Source organism: Gadus morhua, chromosome 22 (assembly GCF_902167405.1).
Source record: "Gadus morhua chromosome 22, gadMor3.0, whole genome shotgun sequence".
In the NCBI taxonomy this organism is placed as follows: domain Eukaryota; kingdom Metazoa; phylum Chordata; class Actinopteri; order Gadiformes; family Gadidae; genus Gadus; species Gadus morhua.
In genome coordinates, this window is record NC_044069.1 from 988647 (window position 1) to 1012582 (window position 23936).

The 23936-nt window shown below is 48.7% G+C and overlaps 1 protein-coding gene across 2 annotated transcripts; it reads right to left on the bottom strand.

Annotated features, from left to right (window-relative positions):
* Positions 1–1984: 1984 nt before the first annotated feature.
* Positions 1985–22254, bottom strand: atf6b (activating transcription factor 6 beta). Of its 2 annotated transcripts, none has more exons than XM_030346337.1 (17): positions 21957–22254; positions 19795–19886; positions 19458–19539; positions 18844–18903; positions 18673–18755; positions 18393–18546; positions 17686–17832; positions 15325–15473; positions 14930–15106; positions 14537–14619; positions 13710–13883; positions 13475–13582; positions 11991–12078; positions 11027–11094; positions 10760–10859; positions 9623–9707; positions 1985–4454 (listed from the first exon to the last, which is right to left on the bottom strand). In XM_030346337.1, the coding sequence occupies exons 1-17, from the start codon at positions 22027–22029 to the stop codon at positions 4174–4176; spliced, it is 2004 nt and encodes a 667-aa protein (XP_030202197.1). In that variant the 5' UTR covers positions 22030–22254; the 3' UTR covers positions 1985–4173. The 2 variants fall into 2 exon arrangements, with proteins under 2 accessions (XP_030202197.1, XP_030202196.1); XM_030346336.1 differs by having other exon boundaries at positions 15289–15473.
* Positions 22255–23936: the final 1682 nt, after the last annotated feature.

Below are 23936 nucleotides of genomic sequence, written 5' to 3' on the forward strand. Positions count from 1 at the left end.
ACAGTGTTACCCCTATGTTTTATTTGATAAAAACGACAGTGTTTTCCCCTTATATTTATTTCATGACGGCCGATAAAAAACGACAGAGTTACCCCTCATGTTTTTTCCATGTTGACCAATAAAAAACAACAGCGGCACCCCTGTCGACGTTTTTGCAGGGATCGGAACATGAGCTGTTTAGAGTGTTAACCTCCGAACTTAACAATGCACCATCAAGACACCGGTTAAAATCATCACAAAGGTTATACTTGACTTTATAATTCGCATGAAATAGAGATAAGAAACTTCCAACAGAGGTCATCAACCGGACTTGAACCCCGGTCTCCATGGGGTTAGGCAGAGTGCACCCCAGTGCACCACTGAGGCGATGACAACACACAATAATCAATCATCAATAAAGAGGATATACATGACATTAAAATGTATGTGTGTATTTCTATTATTTCCCTTATGTTTTTTTTCAAGAAGACAAATAATAAACAACAGTGTTACCCCTTATGTTTTTTTTCATGACGACCAAAAAAAAAACAATGTCACCCCTTATGTTTTTTTTCATGACGACCAATAAAAAACAACAGTGTTACCCCTTATGTTTTTTTTCATGACGACCAATAAAAAACAACAGTGTTACCCCTTATGTTTTTTTTCCTGACGACCAATAAAAAACAAGTGTTACCCCTTATGTTTTTTTTCATGACGACCAATAAAAAACAACAGTGTTACCCCTTATGTTTTTTTTCATGACGACCAATAAAAAACAGTGTTACCCAGGGACGCGGGAAGTGGGGGTGCTTAGGGTGCTGCAGCGGCCCCTGGCTGTAACTGCAAGTGAGAACGTTTTCTGAACAAATCAATGTATATATTTTTTTGTATAACTTTTTGTATAATTTTATCAAAGAACATGATTTTTCATTACATTATTGACATCCACCCTTTTTATGATTTTTATCATATTATCATTTCATTTTATTCAGAACATTGTCTGTGTAGGCTGACGTAGGCTATGACGCACAACGCAGAACTGTCGATAGCTGAATATCGTACTATGCTGATTTTACGTAAGCATGTTGGTGTTCAACATCTGTTGTAGTGAATATTCTAAAACTGGTGTAAAATGTTGCTGCCATATTAATAGACACGTTGAATGTTATCGTTTTGATTCTGGAATCCCGCACGTAAACTGGTTGGCAAAAAAAGAGCAAAGACGGACGGTTCACTTGACGGAGAAACCGTCACCTTCCTCATATCAGACAACTCGTAACTCTGGATGAAAATTAAGGCTTTCTTTTATTGTCACTTTCCTTTGTAAACCTTTAGAAATAACCTCGTGAATCCTTGTTATAACGCTGTGTATAATCCACAGCTGTGGATTCAGCACAGTATCAGCCGAGATTAATCTAATTTCCACATTTGTTACACATTAGTTGGCAGAACTCTTTTTACACACCAGTAGTGTTTATCTGAGCGGAGCCCTGAATTTGACGTCACCCGTCATCTCGTCTCTGTAAACAATGGATGTTGCGCAGCATTTATTATGACGTCATTATATAGACTCTCTCAGCACCCCCCCCTCGGACTGACTACCCGTGTCCCTGTCCTTGACCCTCACAAAAATTACGTTTAATTTGGGACAATGTGGTATAAAGAACTAAACCCGGAACTGATCGTGAATCTCGTGTTTACCGACCTTTGAGGAGACGATTGAACAGGAATCTGTGGATTAAATGACAGAATATACACTTAGTCATTAAAAAATGTCTCATTTATGTTAGAAAGTCTCTTGTAACGATATTAAAAGGTCAGAGGTTCACTAGAGGTCAGATGTTCACTAGAGGTCAGAGGTTCACTAGAGGTCAGAGGTTCACTAGAGCAGTGGTCAGACTCAGAGGTCCACTGAACCGTCGACCGTCACAAGAACACTGTTCAGCACAACGTCCTCATAGTCTGTAGTGACCTTAAAGCAGGGGCTTCGATCAAACAGTGAGACGTTGCAATTATTTTTATTTAAATAAAAACAGAACATATAAAAGTTGAGTATTTACATTGATACCTTGACACCACATGCTTAAAAGGTTCCTCTCTCTGTCTGTGTGTGTGTGTGTGTGTGTGTGTGTGTGTGTGTGTGTGTGTGTGTGTGTGTGTGTGTGTGTGTGTGTGTGTGTGTGTGTGTGTGTGTGTGTGTGTGTGTGTGTGTGTGTGTGTAGCTGCCATGCCAGAAAGCTGCTTATAGTCGTTTTATTATTCAGTGCTTTTATTTTGAAGTGTCCAAAAGTATTTCAAAATAAAAGCATTGAAGAGGGGATGGTCTGTTAGTTTCACAACATGAAAGTCCACATGAGGGTCCAGAACCACAGGAATGAGAAAGTAGTCATGACAACCAGCCTAGTAACCTGCCTAGCAACCGAAAGCAACAAACGTTACAAAATTATAAAACAGGATTCTACGGCACGCCGCTAACAAAGCACTTTAGCTCGATAACTTCCACGTTTCATTTGAACAAATAAGCAATAAAAACATTTCTATAAAAATTAGAAAAAGGGGTCACTTAGTTGAAGGTATAAATATTTTTTTACGTTTTTCATTCTTTTCCAGAGTTCAGTGATTTAAGGAGGGAGACGGATAGAAGGACAGACTGACAGACTGACATACTACAATACAAGTCATTGTTTCACAGAGCAAGGTTGTGTTCTCTAACCACTGTAAAGGTTGTGTTCTCTAAACTAACGGCTGTAAAGGTTGTGTTCTCTAAACTAACGGCTGTAAAGGTTGTGTTCTCTAACCGCTGTAAAGGTTGTGTTCTCTAACCACTATAAAGGTTGTGTTCTCTAACAATTGTAAAGGTTGTGTTCTCTAAACTAACGGCTGTAAAGGTTGTGTTCTCTAACCACTGTAAAGGTTGTGTTCTCTAAACTAACCGCAGTAAAGGTTAGGGTTAGGGTTAGTATCTGGACCTGCTTCGTTTAACCACGATGCAGAACTTAAGCTTTCTAAAAGTTGTCCCTTCATGGATAAATAAAAGGAAAAATGTACATCTACAAAGAGCAGTTTATATCTTTGTCTTCCGTCCGTCACAGCTGGTAGAAATCTGACTGAGCACCAAACGTGCTTTAAGTTGGCTCCTAGCTTAGAATGTCTGGACTAAAGATGGAAAAAACTATTTCAAATGAGGGTCGGAGACCAGAAAACAAAACGCATATTTACACTCTATTAATGTACAGATTAAAGTATTCCCCACAATAGTCTTCCCCATCTCCATGGCAATGACATACAACAGAAGAGATGGATAGCATGCAAAGCTAGCACAAAGTTAGCAACATTAAATAAGTCATTTTTCCCTCAGTTTCGTTCCATTTTTTTGGGGTTATCGATAAATGTTTCACTCTTGAATCACCCTCAAGTAAATTATGTCTACACTTTAGAGATAGAAATATGTCAAAATGGATTTGTATTAGAAGTATATATTATACTATATATTATTTATTATAGGATTTGAACTAATTTCAGTTGCAGCAGTGACGCTAGACACCAAACAATTCCTCTCAAACAACGTGTTGGTCGGACTTAATCATTCTAATTAATTCATCGTGTTGGTCGGATTAAATCATGCCGATTAATTCATCGTGTTGGTCGGACTAAATCATTCAGATTAATTCATCGTGTTGGTCGGACTAAATCATTCCGATTAATTCATCGTGTTGGTCGGACTAAATCATTCTGATTAATTCATCGTGTTGGTCGGACTAAATCATTCCGATTAATTCATCGTGTTGGTCGACTAAATCATTCTGATGTCGGTTGAGCCGCCATCTGTGATCTCCACCAATAGGAAGCCTGCCCTTCGCTTGTGGGAGGGGTCAGTAGTGTGGTGCGTGTTGGTAGGTCACTAGGTAGTCAATTTACCCATAATCACCTTTTGTACGGAGCAATGAGCGACAGGCTGCCGCTTGGGTCTACTCAGGAGCCGAGTGGAACCAGCTCCGGAATGGTCAGTGCATCCAGCGAGCGTCCTGATTGGCCAGACTCCTGGCTGTAGGAGTATGGTTGACCAGGATTGGGGTTTGACAGTAGCCTGTAGCAGGAAGTTACCGAATCATCGGGAATATATTACTTGTACACACTTTCCCCGGATCCCATTGGTTGCATCACTCTGACCAATAGGAGCTCAGCTGAGCCTCAGACGCCCTCCGATTGGCTGAGGAAGTATTCGGCGGTGCGGGCGCGGGGGGGCAGCGGTTGCCGCGGCGACGAGGGATGGTGCAGGTGGGCGTGGTGGCGGCCGCGCAGCGAGGCGGAGGAGTGGTTGCCGTGGTGATGGTGGTGGGGGTGCGGCGGGGCGGGGGGCCGCATGGAGGGGGGCACGGCCGACGACTTGATGGGGATGATCCGCGTGTCCATCACCTCGCAGTCCACCTGCATCATCATCTCAAAGCCCCGGGACGCGTTGTACAGGCTCTCTGTGAGGGGGGGGGGCACACACACACACACACACACAGGCAGACACACACACACACACACACACACACAGGGGAGAGAGGATCTGTCAGACTCGTTTAAAGAGGAGTTGACCTCAAACCGTGCGGTGGGTGGAGCTCTGTCTCGTGTGTGTGGGTATAAATCTTTAGTTTTAAATAAGAGCAAGTAGAGGGGGGAGGGTCGGGTCGAGTAGCACCTGGTAAAGAATTACAACGCGCACGCGCACATTCCTGTTGTAAGTGCCCACTGTGCCTAATCACAGTGCTACGGATCGCCTTCAAACAAGCCCTGGCCAGTGACCACCTCTACAAACAACTGAGGCAAACCCATGACCACGTCCCGCAACCACCATCGGACGGTGGCCATGAATGGACAATGTTCGAGACTCATGAAAGACAATTCAGGAAACCATCGGATACCAAAGTATCCGATGCGATCCAGCGAAGTGGAGTAAAGTGGCATCCATCCTAACCGGAGCATTCTTCCAAAATGAAATATTCCGCACAGGAAATATCGGAAAAGAGTTTGGATTACCACTCCTGAAATAGGTGACATGGATTCTAAAAAGAGTTTACAGCGGCTTCCATTACTTCCTGGATTGAGAAACAGCTGATCTTCATGAGACGTCGCCCAACCATCGCTCAGGGGAGGGAGAGCAGACGAACGCCACAAACACCAAAGGACAGTAAGCAGAGACAATCTGTCATACCTATGGCAGCACCGCGGGTCCAAAGCTATTGACATAATTCTAAATAATAGCATGTTTCTCTCCCTCCCGCCAACCGTCAATAATATTTCCAATCTGCACCCCAGTGGATGGGTGACATATGAAACCATCAAAGCCCCGCTCCACCCAAATAATAACATATTTATTTAACACCCGTCTGATTACTGGAGAGGGGCCAGGATCATGGAAGGGGGCCCTCATCCATAGAGTACCTAAGAAAGACAACATTCCAAGCGACCCATCCACATGGAGAGACATCTCTCTCCTTCCCACTGTCTACAGAATCGTTATGAAATGTCTGCTTGGCCGGATCCTCCCATGGCTTGTGGACACAGGCATCCTCTCACCCAAACAAGAAGCTTACGTAGACAGACAGGGTATGAAAGAGCATGTGTACTGCCTTAAAACTCATGTAAACTCTATACTGTATTCCTGGATTTTAGAGATGCCTTTGGAACACTATCCCACAGAATTAGGGATGCACCGATCCGCTTTTTTCACCTCCGATACCGATACCGATATAGGTTTAGTATCGGCCGATACCGATATAGAAAACCAGCGCGAAATTATGGCTACAAACTGTAAGTTTCATTGAGGGGAAAAGACTGTAGGCTCCGCACGGCGTGTTGCTTGTTTATGACGTCACCCACAGCGCACAGCATAGAAACTGAATAGATCAGCCAATAGATAGATAGATACACTTTTATTAATACCGTGAGAACATTTTCGTGGGAAATTCAATTATCAAAGCAGCAAGGTAGTAGGAATAGGATTCAAGTATGTACATAAACATTAAAAAAAATAATAATAATAATAAAAAAAAAAATTATATGGATCGGCCCATTTGTCACCGATACCCGATCTAGAAATGTCTTCAATATCGGTACCGATACCGATACAAATATCGGATCGGTGCATCCCTACACAGAATGATGCTGAATGCCCTGGAGGAGATCCATCTACCTCAGCCCTTTGCAGACCTCATAACGGATGTATATAAGGGATCTTTTCTGCAGGTGATCTGTGGACACCAACTCACAGAGCCCATTCTGCTCCAGGTTGGGATTAAAACAGGCTGCCCTTGGAGTGCGGTGAACTTCATCCTTGCCCTTAACCAGTGGCTCAAGTGGCTCGGTCAGTGTGCACCCCCTGATATCAGATCCCCAAACCCTGTTCAGGGTTACGCTGATGATGTCGAGGTGTCCTCCAGAGAAGAGAGTGTCAAGCACAACATGCTGGCCAGAACAGATGAATTTCTTCCCTGGTCAGAGCTGGTGGTGAAGCACATCAAGTGTGCAGCTCTTTATGAGCGACGCAGTGGTGGCAACCGCTGGTATAAAGCCAAATCTGACAAACCACCCTCCTTCACAATAATGAGGGGGGAGCAGGCACCTTTTGTTGTGCCTATAAGAACAGAATCGATCTAATTGATTCCTCCCGACTCCCTGTAGTCATGAAACTGGACGCTATCAGAGAGGTGGCCCCTGGCGAAGGTACAACACCGCTTTGCAAACGTCCACATCCTGCAAAATGTCTTACGGGACATAAACAATGAAACAGTCCAGGCTGTCAGAAAATGGCTAGGGCTGAACTCACACTCTACCCGGGACCTCATCTTCCTCTCACATAAAGAGGGGGGGCTGGGTGTCCCAAACGTGGAATGGGTATACACTGCTACCAGGCTGACACATCTCCTCAGCATGCTCAACAATGATGATGCCACTGTCAGAGAGCTGGCCAGAGCTTCCTTCCTGCTGGACCTCAGGAAGAGGAAGGTCCCTCTGGCCAAAGCAGGCAAGGACAGCTTCCTAGGCTTTGGGAGGAAAAGTTTGGTCGGACTGACCGGGCCTAAATGATCTGTGCAACAGAATGACAGCAGTGTTTCCCATACATAGACCATTGTCTGGCGCGGCGCCACAGAATCAACATTGAGCGCCACGAATTGATTCTGTCTTTTTTTTTAATTTTTAATTATTTTTTTATTATTTATTTTTTTATAACGCGATTTCGAAATCTAAAAATCGTTCCGTCCAGTCATCTCTGCATAGCACTCGTTCTCCCTGTCACTCACTCTCACACACACACACACACACACACACACACACACACACACACACACACACACACACACACACACACACACACACACACACACACACACACTGAGCGAGAGCGACGATGCTAACACATGAACCCACCGATGTCACCCGTCGCTTAGCAACCGGACAAGCTGGGGTTGATAAGTTACCGGACTACTACTACGGAGTGATAATAACAAAGACGTGAATCAGGCAATAAATCCAATTTCCTTGATAGCGGTAATGTTCGGTGTGCATTAAAGTACAGACGGAGTGGACCAATTGCGAACTACTGCAGCTGCTCTAAGTTAAACCCCAAACTAATCGGAATAAGTGTTTATAGCGGACTACACCACCTCTTCTATTCCGCATAGAATTCTATTCCGCACCGATTGAGGCGTATATATATATGATACTTTTCTATTCCGATTGAGCTGTTCTTCCACATCTATGCGAATCAGATGTGTCTGCATGTAAACGCGGAGTTACATGCACACTCACTGACGGCTGCGTTGCCGTGCTGCGTCGCCGTGCTGCGCCGCCACCCCCCCCCCCCCCCCCGCCCCCCCCCCCCCCGCGCACCACACATTGGTCCTTGGCCTGTGGGAAACACTGGACAGTCAGACTGGAATGGACAACACAACTCACACACAGCACCACAGGCATCTGATGCAGTTGTCACCGACCCTTCTGTAACCACAGAGGCAATTGTATATCACAACGAGGCACAACACATGCTACAGAACACAACAGCAAGGTGGTTCCTTCTCAACGTAAAACAAACAGAGACCAAACAACACTGGACTGGACTTAGAATGCAGGGAAAGCTAGCATGCCTAGACTTTGCCGACCACTCTGCTTCCCACTCCATGCACAGAAATGCTGCTGTTGGGGAGGACGTCCTCTGTTTCACTGCCAAGGCTAGGCTGCAGGTGCTACCTACCAAATACAATCTGGCATTATGGTACCCTGCACACCACCATCCACACTGTATAATGCACTCTGGCCATCAACTTGAATCAGTTGCCCCTATTGTGAAAGGCTGTACTATTGTACAAAGGACTTTATATTGCACGCCATGACCCACTTGTCGATCTGATTTCTAGCAATGTTAAAGAAGTATTTCTAGAAAATGTGACCATGCACAAACATTCAGGTATCATGCCAGAATGGTTTAATAGCTCTATTGATGTGTTTTGTAACATCCTGTAGAGATAGGCTGTGTGTTTGATATGCACATGGAAATTGATTTCAATGATAAAATCATTAAATACCAGCCCATTCTGGAAATACTAAGGGACCTAGGGCTACCAATGCAAGCTAATAGTGTTTATTTTTGGCAACTTGGGGCATGTCCACAACCGTGTCTTCAGTGGGTTAAGGCTGGCTGGGCTCGCAGGAGAAAATCTAAACAATTCACAAAGTCTGCTCCATATCAGCAGTGGTAGGCAGTCTGGCCGTGGGGCGCAGGAGATGTTTCTGTACCCCTGAACAAAGACCTTCTCATCTCTGAAATATCTGAATCCTGTCCCTTGTAATGTAATTAGTGTGTGTGATTAGTGTGAGCGTGAGTGTGTGACTCTGTGTGACTCTGTCTGTCTGTCTGTCTGTTGTATGTGTAGCCTGTCCGTCCGTCCGTCCGTCCGTCCGTCCGTCCGTCCGTCCGTCGTATGTGTAGCCTGTCTGTCTGGTGTCTGTAGCTCGGTCTGTCTGTCTGGTGTGCGTAGCTCTGTCTGGTGTGTAGCTCTGTCCGTCTGTCTGGTGTGTAGCTCTGTCCGTCTGTCTGGTGTGTGTAGCTCTGTCCGTCTGTCTGGTGTGTGTAGCTCTGTCCGTCTGTCTGGTGTGTGTAGCTCTGTCCGTCTGTCCGTCTGTCTGTCTGTCTGTCTGGTGTGCTTAGCTCTGTCTGTCTGTCTGTCTGTCTGTCTGTCTGTCTGTCTGTCTGTCTGTCTGTCCGTTGTATGTGTAGCCTGTCTGTCTGTCTGGTGTCTGTAGCTCGGTCTGTCTGTCTGTCTGTCTGGTGTGCGTAGCTCTGTCTGTCTGTCTGGTGTGCGTAGCTCTGTCCGTCTGTCTGGTGTGTGTAGCTCTGTCTGTCTGTCTGGTGTGTGTAGCTCTGTCCGTCTGTCTGGTGTGTGTAGCTCTGTCTGTCTGTCTGTCTGGTGTGTGTAGCTCTGTCTGTCTGTCTGTCTGTCTGTCTGTCTGTCTGTCTGTCTGTCTGTCTGGTGTGCTTAGCTCTGTCCGTCTGTCTGTGTGTAGCTCTGTCTGTCTGTCTGTCTGTCTGTCTGTCTGTCTGTCTGTCTGTCTGTCTGTCTGTCTGTCTGTCTGTCTGTCTGTCTGTCTGTCTCACCGTTGACGGACATGGCGGGCATCACCAGAGACATCTTGGGCCGGCTGGTTTTGTTGTGGCTGATGGCAGGAAGTAGCAGATGGTCCTGAGCAGGAAACAGGAAGTAACATCACAGAATGGACTGCAGCAGTAAAAGTACGTACACAAAACTATATAATGTTGACTCCTGAATAGGTGAGTCAGAATCTCACCCCCCTGAAGGAGTGAGTGTGTCAGTGTCTCACCCCCTGAAGGAGTGAGTGAGTCAGTGTCTCACCCCCTGAAGGAGTGAGTGAGTGTCTCACCCCCTGAAGGAGTGTGTCAGTGTCTCACCCCCCTGAAGGAGTGAGTGTGTCAGTGTCTCACCCCCTGAAGGAGTGAGTGTGTCAGTGTCTCACCCTGCTGAAGGAGTGAGTGAGTCAGTGTCTCACCCCCTGAAGGAGTGAGTGAGTCAGTGTCTCACCCCCTGAAGGAGTGAGTCAGTGTCTCACCCTGCTGAAGGAGTGAGTTTGTCAGTGTCTCACCCCCTGAAGGAGTGTGTCAGTGTCTCACCCCCTGAAGGAGTGAGCGTGTCAGTGTCTCACCCCCTGAATGAGTGTGTCAGTGTCTCACCCTGCTGAAGGAGTGTGTCAGTGTCTCACCCCCTGAAGGAGTGTGTCAGTGTCTCACCCCCTGAAGGAGTGTGTCAGTGTCTCACCCCCTGAAGGAGTGAGTGAGTGTCTCACCCTGCTGAAGGAGTGTGTCAGTGTCTCACCCCCTGAAGGAGTGTGTCAGTGTCTCACCCTGCTGAAGGAGTGCGTCAGTGTCTCACCCTGTTGAAGGAGTGAGTGAGTGTCTCACCCTGCTGAAGGAGTGTGTCAGTGTCTCACCCTGCTGAAGGAGTGTGTCAGTGTCTCACCCTGCTGAAGGAGTGTATCAGTGTCTCACCCTGCTGAAGGAGTGTGTCAGTGTCTCACCCTGCTGAAGGAGTGTGTCAGTGTCTCACCCTGCTGAAGGAGTGTGTCAGTGTCTCACCCTGCTGAAGGAGTGTATCAGTGTCTCACCCTGCTGAAGGAGTGTGTCAGTGTCTCACCCTGCTGAAGGAGTGTGTGAGTGTCTCACCCTGCTGAAGGAGTGTATCAGTGTCTCACCCCCTCTAGGAGTGTGTCAGTGTCTCACCCTGCTGAAGGAGACCACGTAGAAGGTGTCCTCCCGGCGGTCGATGGAGTCCAGGAAGTCGCTGTAGGTGATCTCAGGACCGGAGCGCACCTGAAGCTGACTGCACACACACACACACACACACACACACACACACACACACACACACACAGTTAGGATGTATTGTGGGAGGTGAGGGGTCCAGCTCCCCCCAGAGTCCTAGTCCCTCTGACCCGGTCCCTCTGTCCCGGTCCCTCTGACCCGGTGCCCCCTAGCAGCAGGCCTCACCTGTCGAGGAGCCGGTGGGTCTGGACCGGCAGGTATCTGGAGAGGTTGGTCTTCCTCAGCTGGGCCTTCTGCAAGACACACACATCTGGAGTCAGACACACACACACACAAACACAACGAATGCGCGATATAAACGATATACGATATAAACGATAAAAAATGGCCTACGATATAGAGATTTTAGTTATATTGCTCTATTGCGATAATGCATGTTTGACGCGATCTATCCATGACCCGCGAAATATAAACAGCGGGTCATGGATAGAGCTACGAGCTGCAACCGTCTGCAACGCATCGTCCATGACCCACGAAATTTAAAAAGAGCCACGAGCTGCAACCAGCTGCATTGCATCATCCGCGACCCGCGAAATGTAAAGAGCCATGAGCTGCAACCGGCTACAACCCATCGTCCGCGACCCACAAAATTTAAAGAGCCACGAGCTGCAACCGGCTGCAACGCATCATACGCGACCCGCGAAATTTAAAGAGCCACGAGCTGTATCCGTTTCTTTATTAACAAGACACCACCAGTTTTAATTTAATTAAGAGAAGTATACGTCATTACACAGAAGATTTTTCTCTTTCTTTTTTTTCTCTGCAGCTACAACATAATGTTGTAGCTGCAGAGATGATTACACTTTTGCACAATAAATGTTCTCAAAACGACATACTAAGTTTCTTTCTTTTGTTTTATACATTTAGCAGTTTGGCTTTCCTTAGAGTCTATGTAACCTGTTCTGAAATGGTTCTATTATGATTTATATCGTTATCGCAATAGGTTGCAATGTATATCGCAATAAGGATTTTAGGCCATATCGCCCATCCCTAACACACACACACACACACACACACACACACACACACACACACACACACACACACACACACACACACACACACACACACACACACACACACACACACACACACACACACACACACACACACACACACACACACACACCTGGGCCAGCTTGGTCTTCTTGATGGCTTTGGGTTTCCCTCCAGACTTCTGGTGGCGCGTCACCCAGCCCCGCAGCTCGTCAGCCAGCCTGGAGACAGAGGGTGACCAGCTGAGGGTCAGAGGGTGACCAGCTGAGGGTCAGAGGGTGACCAGCTGAGGGTCAGAGGGTGACCAGCTGAGGGTCAGAGGGTGACCAGCTGAGGGTGACCAGCTGAAGGTCAGAGGGTGACCAGCTGAGGGTGACCAGCTGAAGGTCAGAGGGTGACCAGCTGAGGGTCAGAGGGTGACCAGCTGAGGGTGACCAGCTGAGGGTGACCAGCTGAGGGTGACCAGCTGAGGGTCAGAGGGTGACCAGCAGAGGGTCAGAGGGTGACCAGCTGAGGGTCAGAGGGTGACCAGCTGAGGGTCAGACGATGACCAGCAGAGGGTGACCAGCAGAGGGTCAGATGATGACCAGCTGAGGGTCAGACGATGACCAGCTGAGGGTCAGATGATGACCAGCTGAGGGTCAGATGATGACCAGCTGAGGGTTAGATGATGACCAGCTGAGGGTCAGATGATGACCAGCTGAGGGTTAGACAGTGGTGGCTCATCAGGGCCAGCAGGGCCTCCTCTGCTGGCCCTGTCAAAATCTAAATAATATATATATATTGTTTTTTTCAAAATTACATTAATTTGTTTCTGAACTCATCTTAGTTCCATATTCTTTTCAGTCCTGACAACATAATTCCAGAAGGAAAACTGTTTTTTTAACGCATCACAGCCAGGTTACATGGACCGGCGAGGCCAGCGCTAAAAGTATTGCTAGCCTTTCGCTGAAGCTGCCACCTCCCATTGGATAATGCATTTGACGGACGTGTGTAAAACAGCCAATCAAATGTTGATGTGTAGTAATAGAACGGCCCCAGGGCCCAGCAGTATGCCGCCGCTGGCCCCCGGTGACGTCATCAGCGAATTTTGAATCGTTGGCGGTTGGTGACAGAGTTGATGCCAGCCGCTATGACTGGCTAACGGCTAGCACGGATTGAAAATAACAATGCGCTACTGCATAACATCCACAACAAGGTGAAAATAACAATAACTGAACACTTGTTCTTGTGTGTGATGTGCATTCTGGTTGCGGAGGGACATAAGGAAAGATCTGATGGTGATGCTGCATTACTCTAGCTCTGCGGTAATGCAGAGTGGTGTCTGTGCGCTGCTGTTGTTGCTGAAGTTCAACTGTCTTCTTGTGGATGTTATGCAGTGGCACATATTGTGGCTGTGTTGGCTGTATTGGCACCTAATAGGGAATATGTGTGCATGTCTGAGTGTTTGGGGGTAGGCCGTTGGTGGAGTTCGTTACTGAAGGCCCTGACTCCAACCCCACGGTACGCTACTGTCGTTAGATGATGACCAGCTGAGGGTCAGATGATGACCAGCTGAGGGTCAGATGATGACCAGCTGAGGGTCAGATGATGACCAGCTGAGGGTCAGATGCTGACCTGAGGGACTCTGAGCGGTTGAACTGTCTGCAGTCTGAGGAGGTGAAGTATCGGTCGATGTCCTGAAGAACCAGATCCTTAATGTCACTGAAGACGTCACTCAGGTTCCTACAGACAGACAGACAGACAGACAGACAGACAGACAGACAGACGGAAGACAGACAGACAGGAGGTTAGAGGTTAGGCTTCACTTATACCGGAAGATAAATCTACCTTGCAGCGGCGCCACGCCCACCTGAACTGGTAGGCGTCGGGGAGGTCCCGGTCCACCTCCTCCACCTCCCCCCGCTCCTCCTCCCCCCCGAGGGGCGGGGCCTGCTGCTCGTAGGGCTCCATCTCCAGCAGCCTCCTTCCTGTGTAGGGGCCCGCCCCTTCCTGCAGCACGGTGGGGAGCTTCCTGTCTGTGATGCTGGAGGACAAGAGCATTCTGTTAGCCTGAGCTACGTCGTAGCATTCTGTTAGCCTGAGCTACGCCGTAGCATTCTGTTAGCCTGAGCTACGCCGTAGCATTCTGTTAGCCTGAGCTACGCCATAGCATTCTGTTAGCCTGAGCTACGGCGTAGCATTCTGTTAGCCTGAGCTACGCCGTAGCATTCTGTTAGCCTGAGCTACGCCGTAGCATTCTGTTAGCCTGAGCTACGCCGTAGCATTCTGTTAGCCTGAGCTACGCCGTAGCATTCTGTTAGCCTGAGCTACGCCATAGCATTCTTCTAGCCTGAGCTTCACCATATCATTCAGTTAGCCTGAGCTACGCCATAGCATTCTGCTAGCCTGAGCTACACCATAGCATTCTGTTAGCCTGAGCTGCGCCACAGCATTCTATTAGCCTGAGCTACGCCATAGCATTCTGTTAGCTTGAGCTACCCCATAGCATTATGCTAGCCTGAGGTATGCCATAGCATTATGCTAGCCTTAGCTACACCATAGCATTCCGTGACATTCATCAAACATCCACGCCCCCTGTTTGGTTAGCTTTGTTAGCCTTTCCCATAGTCTTCAGACTAGCAACTGTAGCATGGTGTAGCTAGCCCCGTTAGCGTGGCTGAGCTAGCGGTTAGCTACCTGACAGGTCCGAAGCTGAAGGTCATGAAGAGCAGCACGGCCATGACGCACACCGCCCGCTTGTTGTTGGCCGAGTCACCGCCCTGCAGGGGAACACCGCAGCTAGCCGTTAGCATGTAGCATGAAGGGGTTAGCATGTAGCCACACACAGGCTGAGATATCTAGCATCACAAAAGGTCAAGATACTTAGCATTAAGTTACACAAAGACTAAGATATTTATCCTTTGGTGTTACATGCTACATCCCACAGACAACAGTAGTGTGGATTTCCCTGAAGACTCCGAGCTCTTCGGGGAAATCAACGTTGTTTATTGAGACCTGAATAACAGGTCTGAGGAAGCTGCACCTTATCCCTCTCACCCTCCATCCCTCCCTCCCTCCCCCCCTCCTCACCTGTCCGGCCAGCCTCTCTCGGAGGGCGTGGTTCTCCTGACGGAGCCGCTGGTTCTCCTGCTGAGCCTGACGGAGTTGCCCCTCCAGCTGCTGGAGGTACTCCTTCTTCTTCCTCCGGGACTGACACGCCGACTCCCGGTTCTTTATCATCCTCTGCTGCCGCTTCAACACCTTCACCTGAAGGGGGGGAGGGGAGGGAGAGGGAGGAGGAGGGGGGGGAGAGGGAGAGAGGAGGGGAGGGAGAGGAAGGGGAGAGGGAGGAGAAGGAGGAGGAGGAGATAGGAGGTGGAGTTAGGAGGGGGCTGGTGTTGGGGGGTGGAGTAAACCTGCTACTCAACAAACATCCGTCCAAACTCAACCCTGAAGCCTGATTGGTCCAGGAGCCGGCCACTCACGTCCACATCGTGGCCCGTGTTGCCGGGGCAGGAGGCGGTTGCCGGGACGATGCTGCAGGGGGGGAGGTGGGGGGTGAGGCTGGGGGAGACAGGCTCCCTCTTGATGACGGCGGGCGGAGACGTGAGACACACGGACGGAGACAGCACCACTGGCGGAGGAGAGAGAGGGTCATCATCTTCATCATCATCATCATCATCATCCTGTATCCATTCCCTCTCGTCCAATAGAAAACCAGAGAATGATTAAAGAGCCCATGCCATTAAAATCACATTTTTCCTGTTTGTTAAATAACATGGGTCTGAATAAGTTTGTGAGCTGTGGTAAGTTTGAAATCTATGCAGTTTGTCTGCTGAATGCAATAGGCAATGAAAGGAAAAAGGCAGAAGAAATGAGCCGATCTGGATAAGGCGACACTGTGACGTAGCGTTGTCAAACTATTATTCATGGCCCTGCCCACTTGGTTGGTTCGTAACCACCCACAAGAATTCTGAAGGAGTCGTGATTGAGCTAGTGCTAAATGCTAATACGTGTATGGTAGTTGCTTAGTTCGTAGTAACAGGCTAGTTACAGAATTTTGAATGCAATGGCAGAACGACATCGAAGTACATGAACTGCGACATGCTGCCTGCCGCCGGTTGCCGCGGCGCGAGGCACCACCGCCGCGAAGCACCACCGCCCGGCAGCGGGCAGCCGGGCGGTGGTGCCTCGCGCCGGCAGCAGGCAGCAGGCAGCGCACGGTTCTGTCTACTACAGATTGATGTGGAAGTGGAAGAACCAGAGACGTCGGAGAACCCGACGAAGTCCTTTGTGATTCATTATATCGTCTGGACGTGCACACAGCTTTTGGCCGTGATAATATGTATTATTTGATATAGATAACTATGTATTATATGATATTATTTAGATATAGAGCTCCAGGACTGTAACGCAAGTGTTGTACACTTCCTTGTTATTTGGATAACCGTTCTGCTGTTGGTGTGATGGCGCATAACACGTCGGACTCTCGTCTATGGTATTTCTACAACTAGACCCGTAGTGGGGGTTATCTCAGCCATGGTTGAGAATGAATTGGGGGAAAGGAACATTGGCTTTGACTCCCTGAAGTAGGCATGAACCACGACATGGAGGAGAAAGGGATTGTTGACCGCGGTCGTCTCCCGCCGGAGCCTCGCTGCCGATGGACCACCGCTTCAGGAGGCGGTGATTAGCGCTGACCGCTGCCGAGGCGGCGGGAAGCAGGGCTCAAGCGGGATACATTCGCGGCCAACAATCCCCTTCTCCTCCATGTCGTGGTTCATGTACTTCAGGGAGTCAAAGCCAAAGTTCCTTTCCCCCAATTCATTCTCAACCAAGGCTGAGATAACCCCCACTACGAGTCTCGTTGTAGAAATACCAGAGACGAGAGTCCGACGTGTTGTTTAGATCCTAATAACAACTCCAGCAGCGTTACAGTCCTGGGGCTCTACATCTAAATAATATCATATAATGCATAGATATCCATATCAAATAATACATATTATCACGGCCAAAACCTGTGTGCAGACGATATAATGAATCGCAAAGGACTTCGTCGGGTTCTCCGACGTCTCTGGTTCTTCCACTTCCACATCAATCTGAAGAAGACGCGGTCGTTTGATCGTCTGGAGGCTCACACAGCTTTTGGCCGTGATAATATATATTATGATATAGATATCTATGTATAAAATGGGTTTCTAAGAGCCATTGCGATACATCCACCGTAAACAGAGCGCATGGTACCGTGGCTACAAGCTGCTCAGGGCCAGGTGATAATATATATTATAGATTATATGATATAGATATCTATGTATAATATGGGTTTATAAGAGCCATTGCGATACATCCACCGTAAACAGAGCGCATGCAGGGCCAGGTGATAATATACATCATATATTATATTATATGATATAGATATCTATGTATAATATGGGTTTCTACGAGCCATTGCGATGCATCCACCGTAAACAGAGCGCATGGTACTGTCAGTGGCTACAAGCTGCTCAGGGCCACACCCCCACCCCCCTCCTTGACCTGCCTTGACACGCCCACCGTAACCAGAGCGCATTGTACTGTGGCTACAAGCTGCTCAGGGCCACACCCCCACCCCCCTCCTTGACCTGCCTTGACACGCCCACCGAAACAGCGCGTTTGGGGGAAGCTCAATGTGCGACTGGTTTGGAGTGGCTGTAACTCTGCACCACGGCTGAATTTCGGGGACGTCTTTGAATACTGTGTTTGTGGCCCACTAATACCTATATTAAAGCATCATAAAATAGCATGGCACGGGATCTTTAACAGGGAAAGGGGTGGGTTACACCCGTCTCCTAGCAACACACACACACCTGGGCGGGTGTGGTCGAGGCCCTGCAGGATGAGGGTGCCGGTCGGAGGGGCGGGGCTCTTGGGGGCGGGGCTTGAGTTGGCCACGCCCAGTGGTCTGGGCTGGAGGAGGGGCTTAGAGCTCAGGATACTACTGGTCCGCACCACCACTGGAGAGAGGATTAAGATAAGGTAAGGGTGATAAAGGTTGAGGTAAGGGAGGGAAGGTGATGAAGGTTAAGGTAAGGATGATGAAGGTTGAGGTAAGGGTGGTGAAGGTTAAGTGAGGGATGGGTGATGAAGGTTAAGGTAAGGGTGATGAAGGTTAAGGTAAGGGTGATGAAGGTTAAGGGAGGGATTGGTGATGAAGGTTAAGGGAGGGATGGGTGATGAAGGTTAAGGTAAGGGTGATGAAGGTTGAGGTTAAGGTAAGGGTGATGAAGGTTAAGTTAAGGGTGATGAAGGTTAAGGGAGGGATGGGTGATGAAGGTTAAGGTAAGGGTGATGAAGTTTAAGGTAAGGGGGATGAAGGTTAAGGTAAGGGGGATGAAGGTTAAGTTAAGGGGGATGAAGGTTAAGGGAGGGATGGGTGATGAAGGTTAAGGTAAGGGTGATGAAAGTTAAGATAAGGGTGATGAAAGTTAAGGTTAAGGTAATGGTGATGAAGGTTAAGGTAAGGGTGATGAAGGTTAAGGTAAGGGAGGGTGTGGGGCTGAGCGGGGGGGACTACCTGCGGGCGGGGGGTCCAGGCGAGCGGGGGCCCCGGGCTGGGCCCCCAGCAGGCCGCTGGAGGCCACCGTCACCTCCATGGCGCCCAGCGGGGGGGCCAGGACGTCTCCGTACATGTAGGGGGGGGTGGGGGGGTTCTCCCCCTTCACAACCACCTGGGGAGCGACACACTGTTACACACACACACGGGGACACACACACTGTAACACATACACACACACACACTGACTACACACACAATCTGAACCCTTCACACACACACACACACACACACACACTACCTGAGGGTCGAGTGAGGAGGAGGAGGAGCAGTCAGACTCCATGGAGGACGAAGGGGAGGGGGGCTCGGCCTTCACCCTCATCACTACACACAGACAGAATCAGAAACAAAGAACAATAAAAATGTGCATATCATAATTTGACTCTGTGGTACTGCCTGTACAGGTACTTACACATCTCTACAGGAAGGGGCTGAGTGATGGACATCTCTTCTTTGAGTAGGGAGGACTCTCCTAGTGGGGGGGGGGGGGGAGGGGGGGAGAGAGAGACAGAGACAGAGAGACAGACAGACAGAGAGACGGACAAAGACACAGAGAGAGAAAGGCAGACAGAGACAGAGGGACAGAGAGACAGAGAGACAGAGACAGAGGGACAGAGAGACAGAGACAGAGACAGAGACACATGTAGATAGAACTAGATTAGCCATGTGCTAATAGAAAAGCAAGCTGAGAAGCATGAGGAGCATGCCCCCCCCCCCCCCCCCCCCACCCCAGCAGACGGAGTGACTCCAGCTCACTTCACTGCATTGGGAGTGTCCACCAAGATGTATACTGGATAAATGGTCAAATGGATTAGAGTGCCCCCCCCCCCCCCCCAACCTGCCGTCCTCCTCACACACTCCAGAGTCACAGCAATATATACATCCAAGCGATTGACACAGGAAAGCATTTCCTTATCTGTGCAGCGGCTAAGCTAGCGGAGGCTAAACTGTTGACTGCTAAGATATTGGAGGCTAAGGTAGCGGCTAGGCTAGCGGTGTGGCAGAGCAGTGACCCCGCCCCCCTACCTGTCAGAAGGCCGTCGTCGAGGTGTCGCCATGGTGAGGAGCGGTTGTCTGGGTCCAGGGTCAGCACAAGGTCACGGTCCACCTGGGACAGGAAGTAACGCAGCGAGGGTCAAACCACGAGAGAGAGAGAGAGAGAGAGAGAGAGAGAGAGAGAGAGAGAGAGAGAGAGAGAGAGAGAGAGAGAGAGAGAGAGAGAGAGAGAGAGAGAGAGAGAGAGAGAGAGAGAGAGAGAGAGAGAGAGAGAGAGAGAGAGACAGAGAGAGAGAGAGAGAGAGAGAGAGAGAGAGAGACACAGAGAGAGAGAGAGAGAGAGACACAGAGACAGAGAGAGAGGTACCGATGGATGGTATGTCATGCTTCCTGGTTCTACTCCTCCACCATCGCCGTCCTCTCCCTCCTCCATCGTCTCCCAGCGGTAGAGACAGGCATCTAGAGAGACAGACAGACAGACAGACAGAGGTTCAGTCAAGCAGAAGAAGGATTGTCTGTGAGGCGAGGTCGAGACGGTTGGACCTCAACAGCTCTGACCCGTCGGGTGAACCCAATGCGTGTGCGCGCGAGTGTAGAGAACGTAAAGGACAACCACGGACCTCAGCTTCCTCTGCCCCGGCCCGCCCATACATGGACGGCCCAATCTCTGGTGTTTAAACTGACACTTGAACGTGCACTACAACTCTGAGACGAAGAGCCACCCTGGTGCTGTGATCGTATCAGCCCGACACGAAGCCACACAGGCTGCCCTCCCCCATCCACGGGGGGAAGGCTGTTGAGGCTGAAAGAGGAGAGACTGAATACTTCTTCAGTGAAGTCAAATAAAAGCCATCGTGTGTCGAGAGTCTGTTTACAAAGAGTTCAACGTTGGGAGGAGCAGGAGCATCATGGAAACAGAGGCTGCAGAGGTACAAGAGTGAAAACAAAACCTTCAACAACTGAGTCGTCCCGATACTGATACCCGTATGGGAGATTCCCCGATGCTGCCTCAAACACAGTATCGGTTAGGGTTAGGGTTAGGGTTAAGGTTAAGGTTAGGGTTAGGGTTATCTACGCGCACGTATATCGGAGATGACGCGTTTCCCTTTCCGATTTTATGTTAGTAAAAGTTAAGCGGAGCATCCATAATATTTCCGACTTGGTCGTTCGAACGCATGGATGCTCCCGCTTAACTTCAAGAATACTAATGCATTATTATAATTATAGATTAAAAAACGGAAATGATCTAGTTCTGCAAAAAATAAAAGGAAGAGCAAAGCCTGAAAACCGTTCCCAGAGTTTTCATCGAGATGTGTCCATCCATCATCAACGGTGGACACTGCATGAGCACGGTCTCTGAACCCTAACCCCCCCCCCCTCCACAGCCCGGCCGCCAGAACTGCGGTGGGAAGACCCTCCTGCTGCCTGCAGATGCTCTGTTTCATGCAGATGTTCAACTGCGATATGAAACTGAAGCCGAGGACATCAACAGTGCTGCCTCACAGACCGTGTTGAAGGACACACACACACACACACACACACACACACACACACACACACACACACACACACACACACACACACACACACACACACACACACACTACCAGAACTGATCTCATTTCATGACTAGGGCTCATTACTTATAAGACTTGTTACGTGGAAACATTGTTTGTATGAAACATTGAAAAAAGAGAGATTTTAATCTCAGTGGGACTTTAACCTGGTTAAATAAAGGTTCAATTATAACAAAACCCCTGAGCCATGTAAACGCCGAGGTTAGTGAGGTAGCCCAAGGGTCAGCGGCCACAGCCAGCTGCTCTACTTCATGGCCCAGGTGTGATGGTCCTAACGGACACGCAGTGCGGGGGTACGGAGGGGGGGGGCTGTCCCACTACGGGGGTGAGGAGACAGGGCGTTGCTTCAGTGTTACTGTAGGGCCCCAAGGGACCGCTGTAGGGCCCCAAGGGACCGCTGACGGGCCCTGGGGGCGCTATTGCTCCCCGGGGACGCTGAGGACAGATGGCTCCGGTGGCGGTTCACCAAACCAAAAGACGGTCGGTGCAGCGGTGAACCGTCAACCGAACAGTGTTGGGTGACGTCACGACGCTACGGGGACCGTGAAGAGTGACCGGCAACGACGCAGATCGGTGTGTGTGTGTGTGTGTGTGTGTGTGTGTGTGTGTGTGTGTGTGTGTGTGTGTGTGTGTGTGTGTGTGTGTGTGTGTGTGTGTGTGTGCGTGTGTGTGTCTCTCGTACATAAACACTACGTCACGATGACTGGGTCCGATGAGATACAGCCCATAATAAACACAGCATGAGGATGACACAATGAGCATCCGCGCCCACCAGATCTCCTTTAAAACCCTAACACTAAAAACGTATCTGGCGTAGACCGGCGGATCCATCTACAGTAAACAGAAGGGCCCTGGGCCGAGGCTCCGACCCCCGCAGGGGTCCCGGACCCCTCACAACCCCCCCGGTACCCTCAAACGCCCCCGCCCCCCGGGTCCCGGCGGACCGACTCACCCCAGTCCTCGCTGGTCAGCAGGTTGTCGGCCAGGAAGCGGGTGTCCAGGTCACCCAGCAGGTCGGCGGCCATCACACCGCGGGATGGGGCCCTCGGGGGCGGGCGGGGGGGCGAGCGGGGCTACCAGAAGACGAGGGGTATGGGAGTCCAGCGGGCCGCGGGTGAGAGGTTGAGCGCTTGGTTCGGTTCCGACCGGGCGGATCACTGATCTCCAGGCGGAAGTCGCGTTCTGTTGGGTTTCATTACAGCTGCCGTCCGTCGCCTCGCATGTCGACAAGGAAATGAGTCTTCCGGAAAGTCTCCGCCCATCTGCAAGCGGGAGTCCAATGGGTGCGTGGAAAGCTTGACTGGCGGCCAAACTGACCAGTGGCGTGGAGCCAAGGGCGTGATTGGCCGTAAGGACGCCAATCGTGGCGCTTTGTTGAAGAAAACGCTTTGAAACGTGATTTGGCCCAATTGGAAGCCAACCATTTGATTGACAGCCGCCTCAGCGATTCACGATCGAGGAGGAATAATAAACTGCCATGTCCTTTGACCAATGTAGCATCATAATGAGAAACCGAGTTTAACCTGTTAGAACAATTAATAACACATGTAGTTATGAAATCATAGCCGTATTGACATGGACACGTGTAGTTATTCAATCATAAGATATTTACAGAGACGATCTCACGTCACGCCGCCGCCATTTTGGAGGCCTGTGAACTGTTCACAGAATGGACTTTATAGGTCCATTCTGTGAACAGAACGTGTCGTTTATTTATCTATATCGTCCTACAAAAAGCAATAAACGTTTAAGTTTCACTAACAATTTGAATGAGTGGCTTTTATTCAAGGGTTTAAGTTAAAAAATATATATAAGTTAAAAAAATATATATAGCTATATATTCTTTATGTAGACCTAAAACGTATTTATGCCATATACTTTACGTTTTATAAACCATATTAATGAATATGAAATAACACTTGGTGGTGGAATAGGGGCCCTTTATAATATCCTGATAACAGTTGCTGTGTTAAAGCTGCCCTCACCAGATTGAGACAATTATCTGATGATCACAGCACGTTCATTATTTTAATAATTAAATCCGATATGTTTTTATAACACTGTTCTTTGGTCGTCTTCTGCACTTCATATCTTGTATGATTTGATGTATTTTCTGAACTTTTTTTACTGTCTACCGTATTAAAAGAGAATTCTAACAACATAATGCAAACTGAATCGATGCATCTCTACATTCCTCCCTCCTGCCGCCGGAGTCTGCACAGGAAAAAGTATTTTATTGAACCATTTCAAATTTTTACTCGACACAAAAAACGTCTGCATTTAAAGACAACGGTAAAGAAACAGGACAATTACAGGTATTTTGAACATTGAGCCCCCTTTCTGCCCCCCCACCGAAGCCGTCCGTTTCAATGGGATTTACAAAATGCCAACCGGAACCGGAAAGGTATTGTAGTCTTTCGCTCGGTTCTAGCACTACTGTTGATTCGGAGAACCGAGCGAAAAGACTACAACCAACCTACACTTCCGTAACAAAATGCAGATTTACAAAATGCCAAATAAAACACGACAGAATATTCGAAATCTCTATTTCATCCTTAACAAACGAGAAAGGGGGCTCAATGTTCATAATACCGGAATTGTCCTTTAATAACCCATGTAAAATAAGCCATGCGTCAAATGTATTAACTTATACGGTCATTTTTGGAACAGGTTAGACATTTAGGCCTATTAACTCCGACCTCACGCGGTACCTATAGTGCAAACTTAGCTAGCAAACCACCAGTGTAATGTTTCAAACTACACTTATCTACAAGAGAAAGTCAGTATAGAGAAAATATATTGTAAACAATTAACAGGTTACTACGGAAGCCGAGAACGGCCATCGATTATTTTATTTTTTTATGCACTGTTATCTCGTGATAACGACTTATTATCTCGTTATCTCGATATAACAAAGATCGTTTTCTCGTGA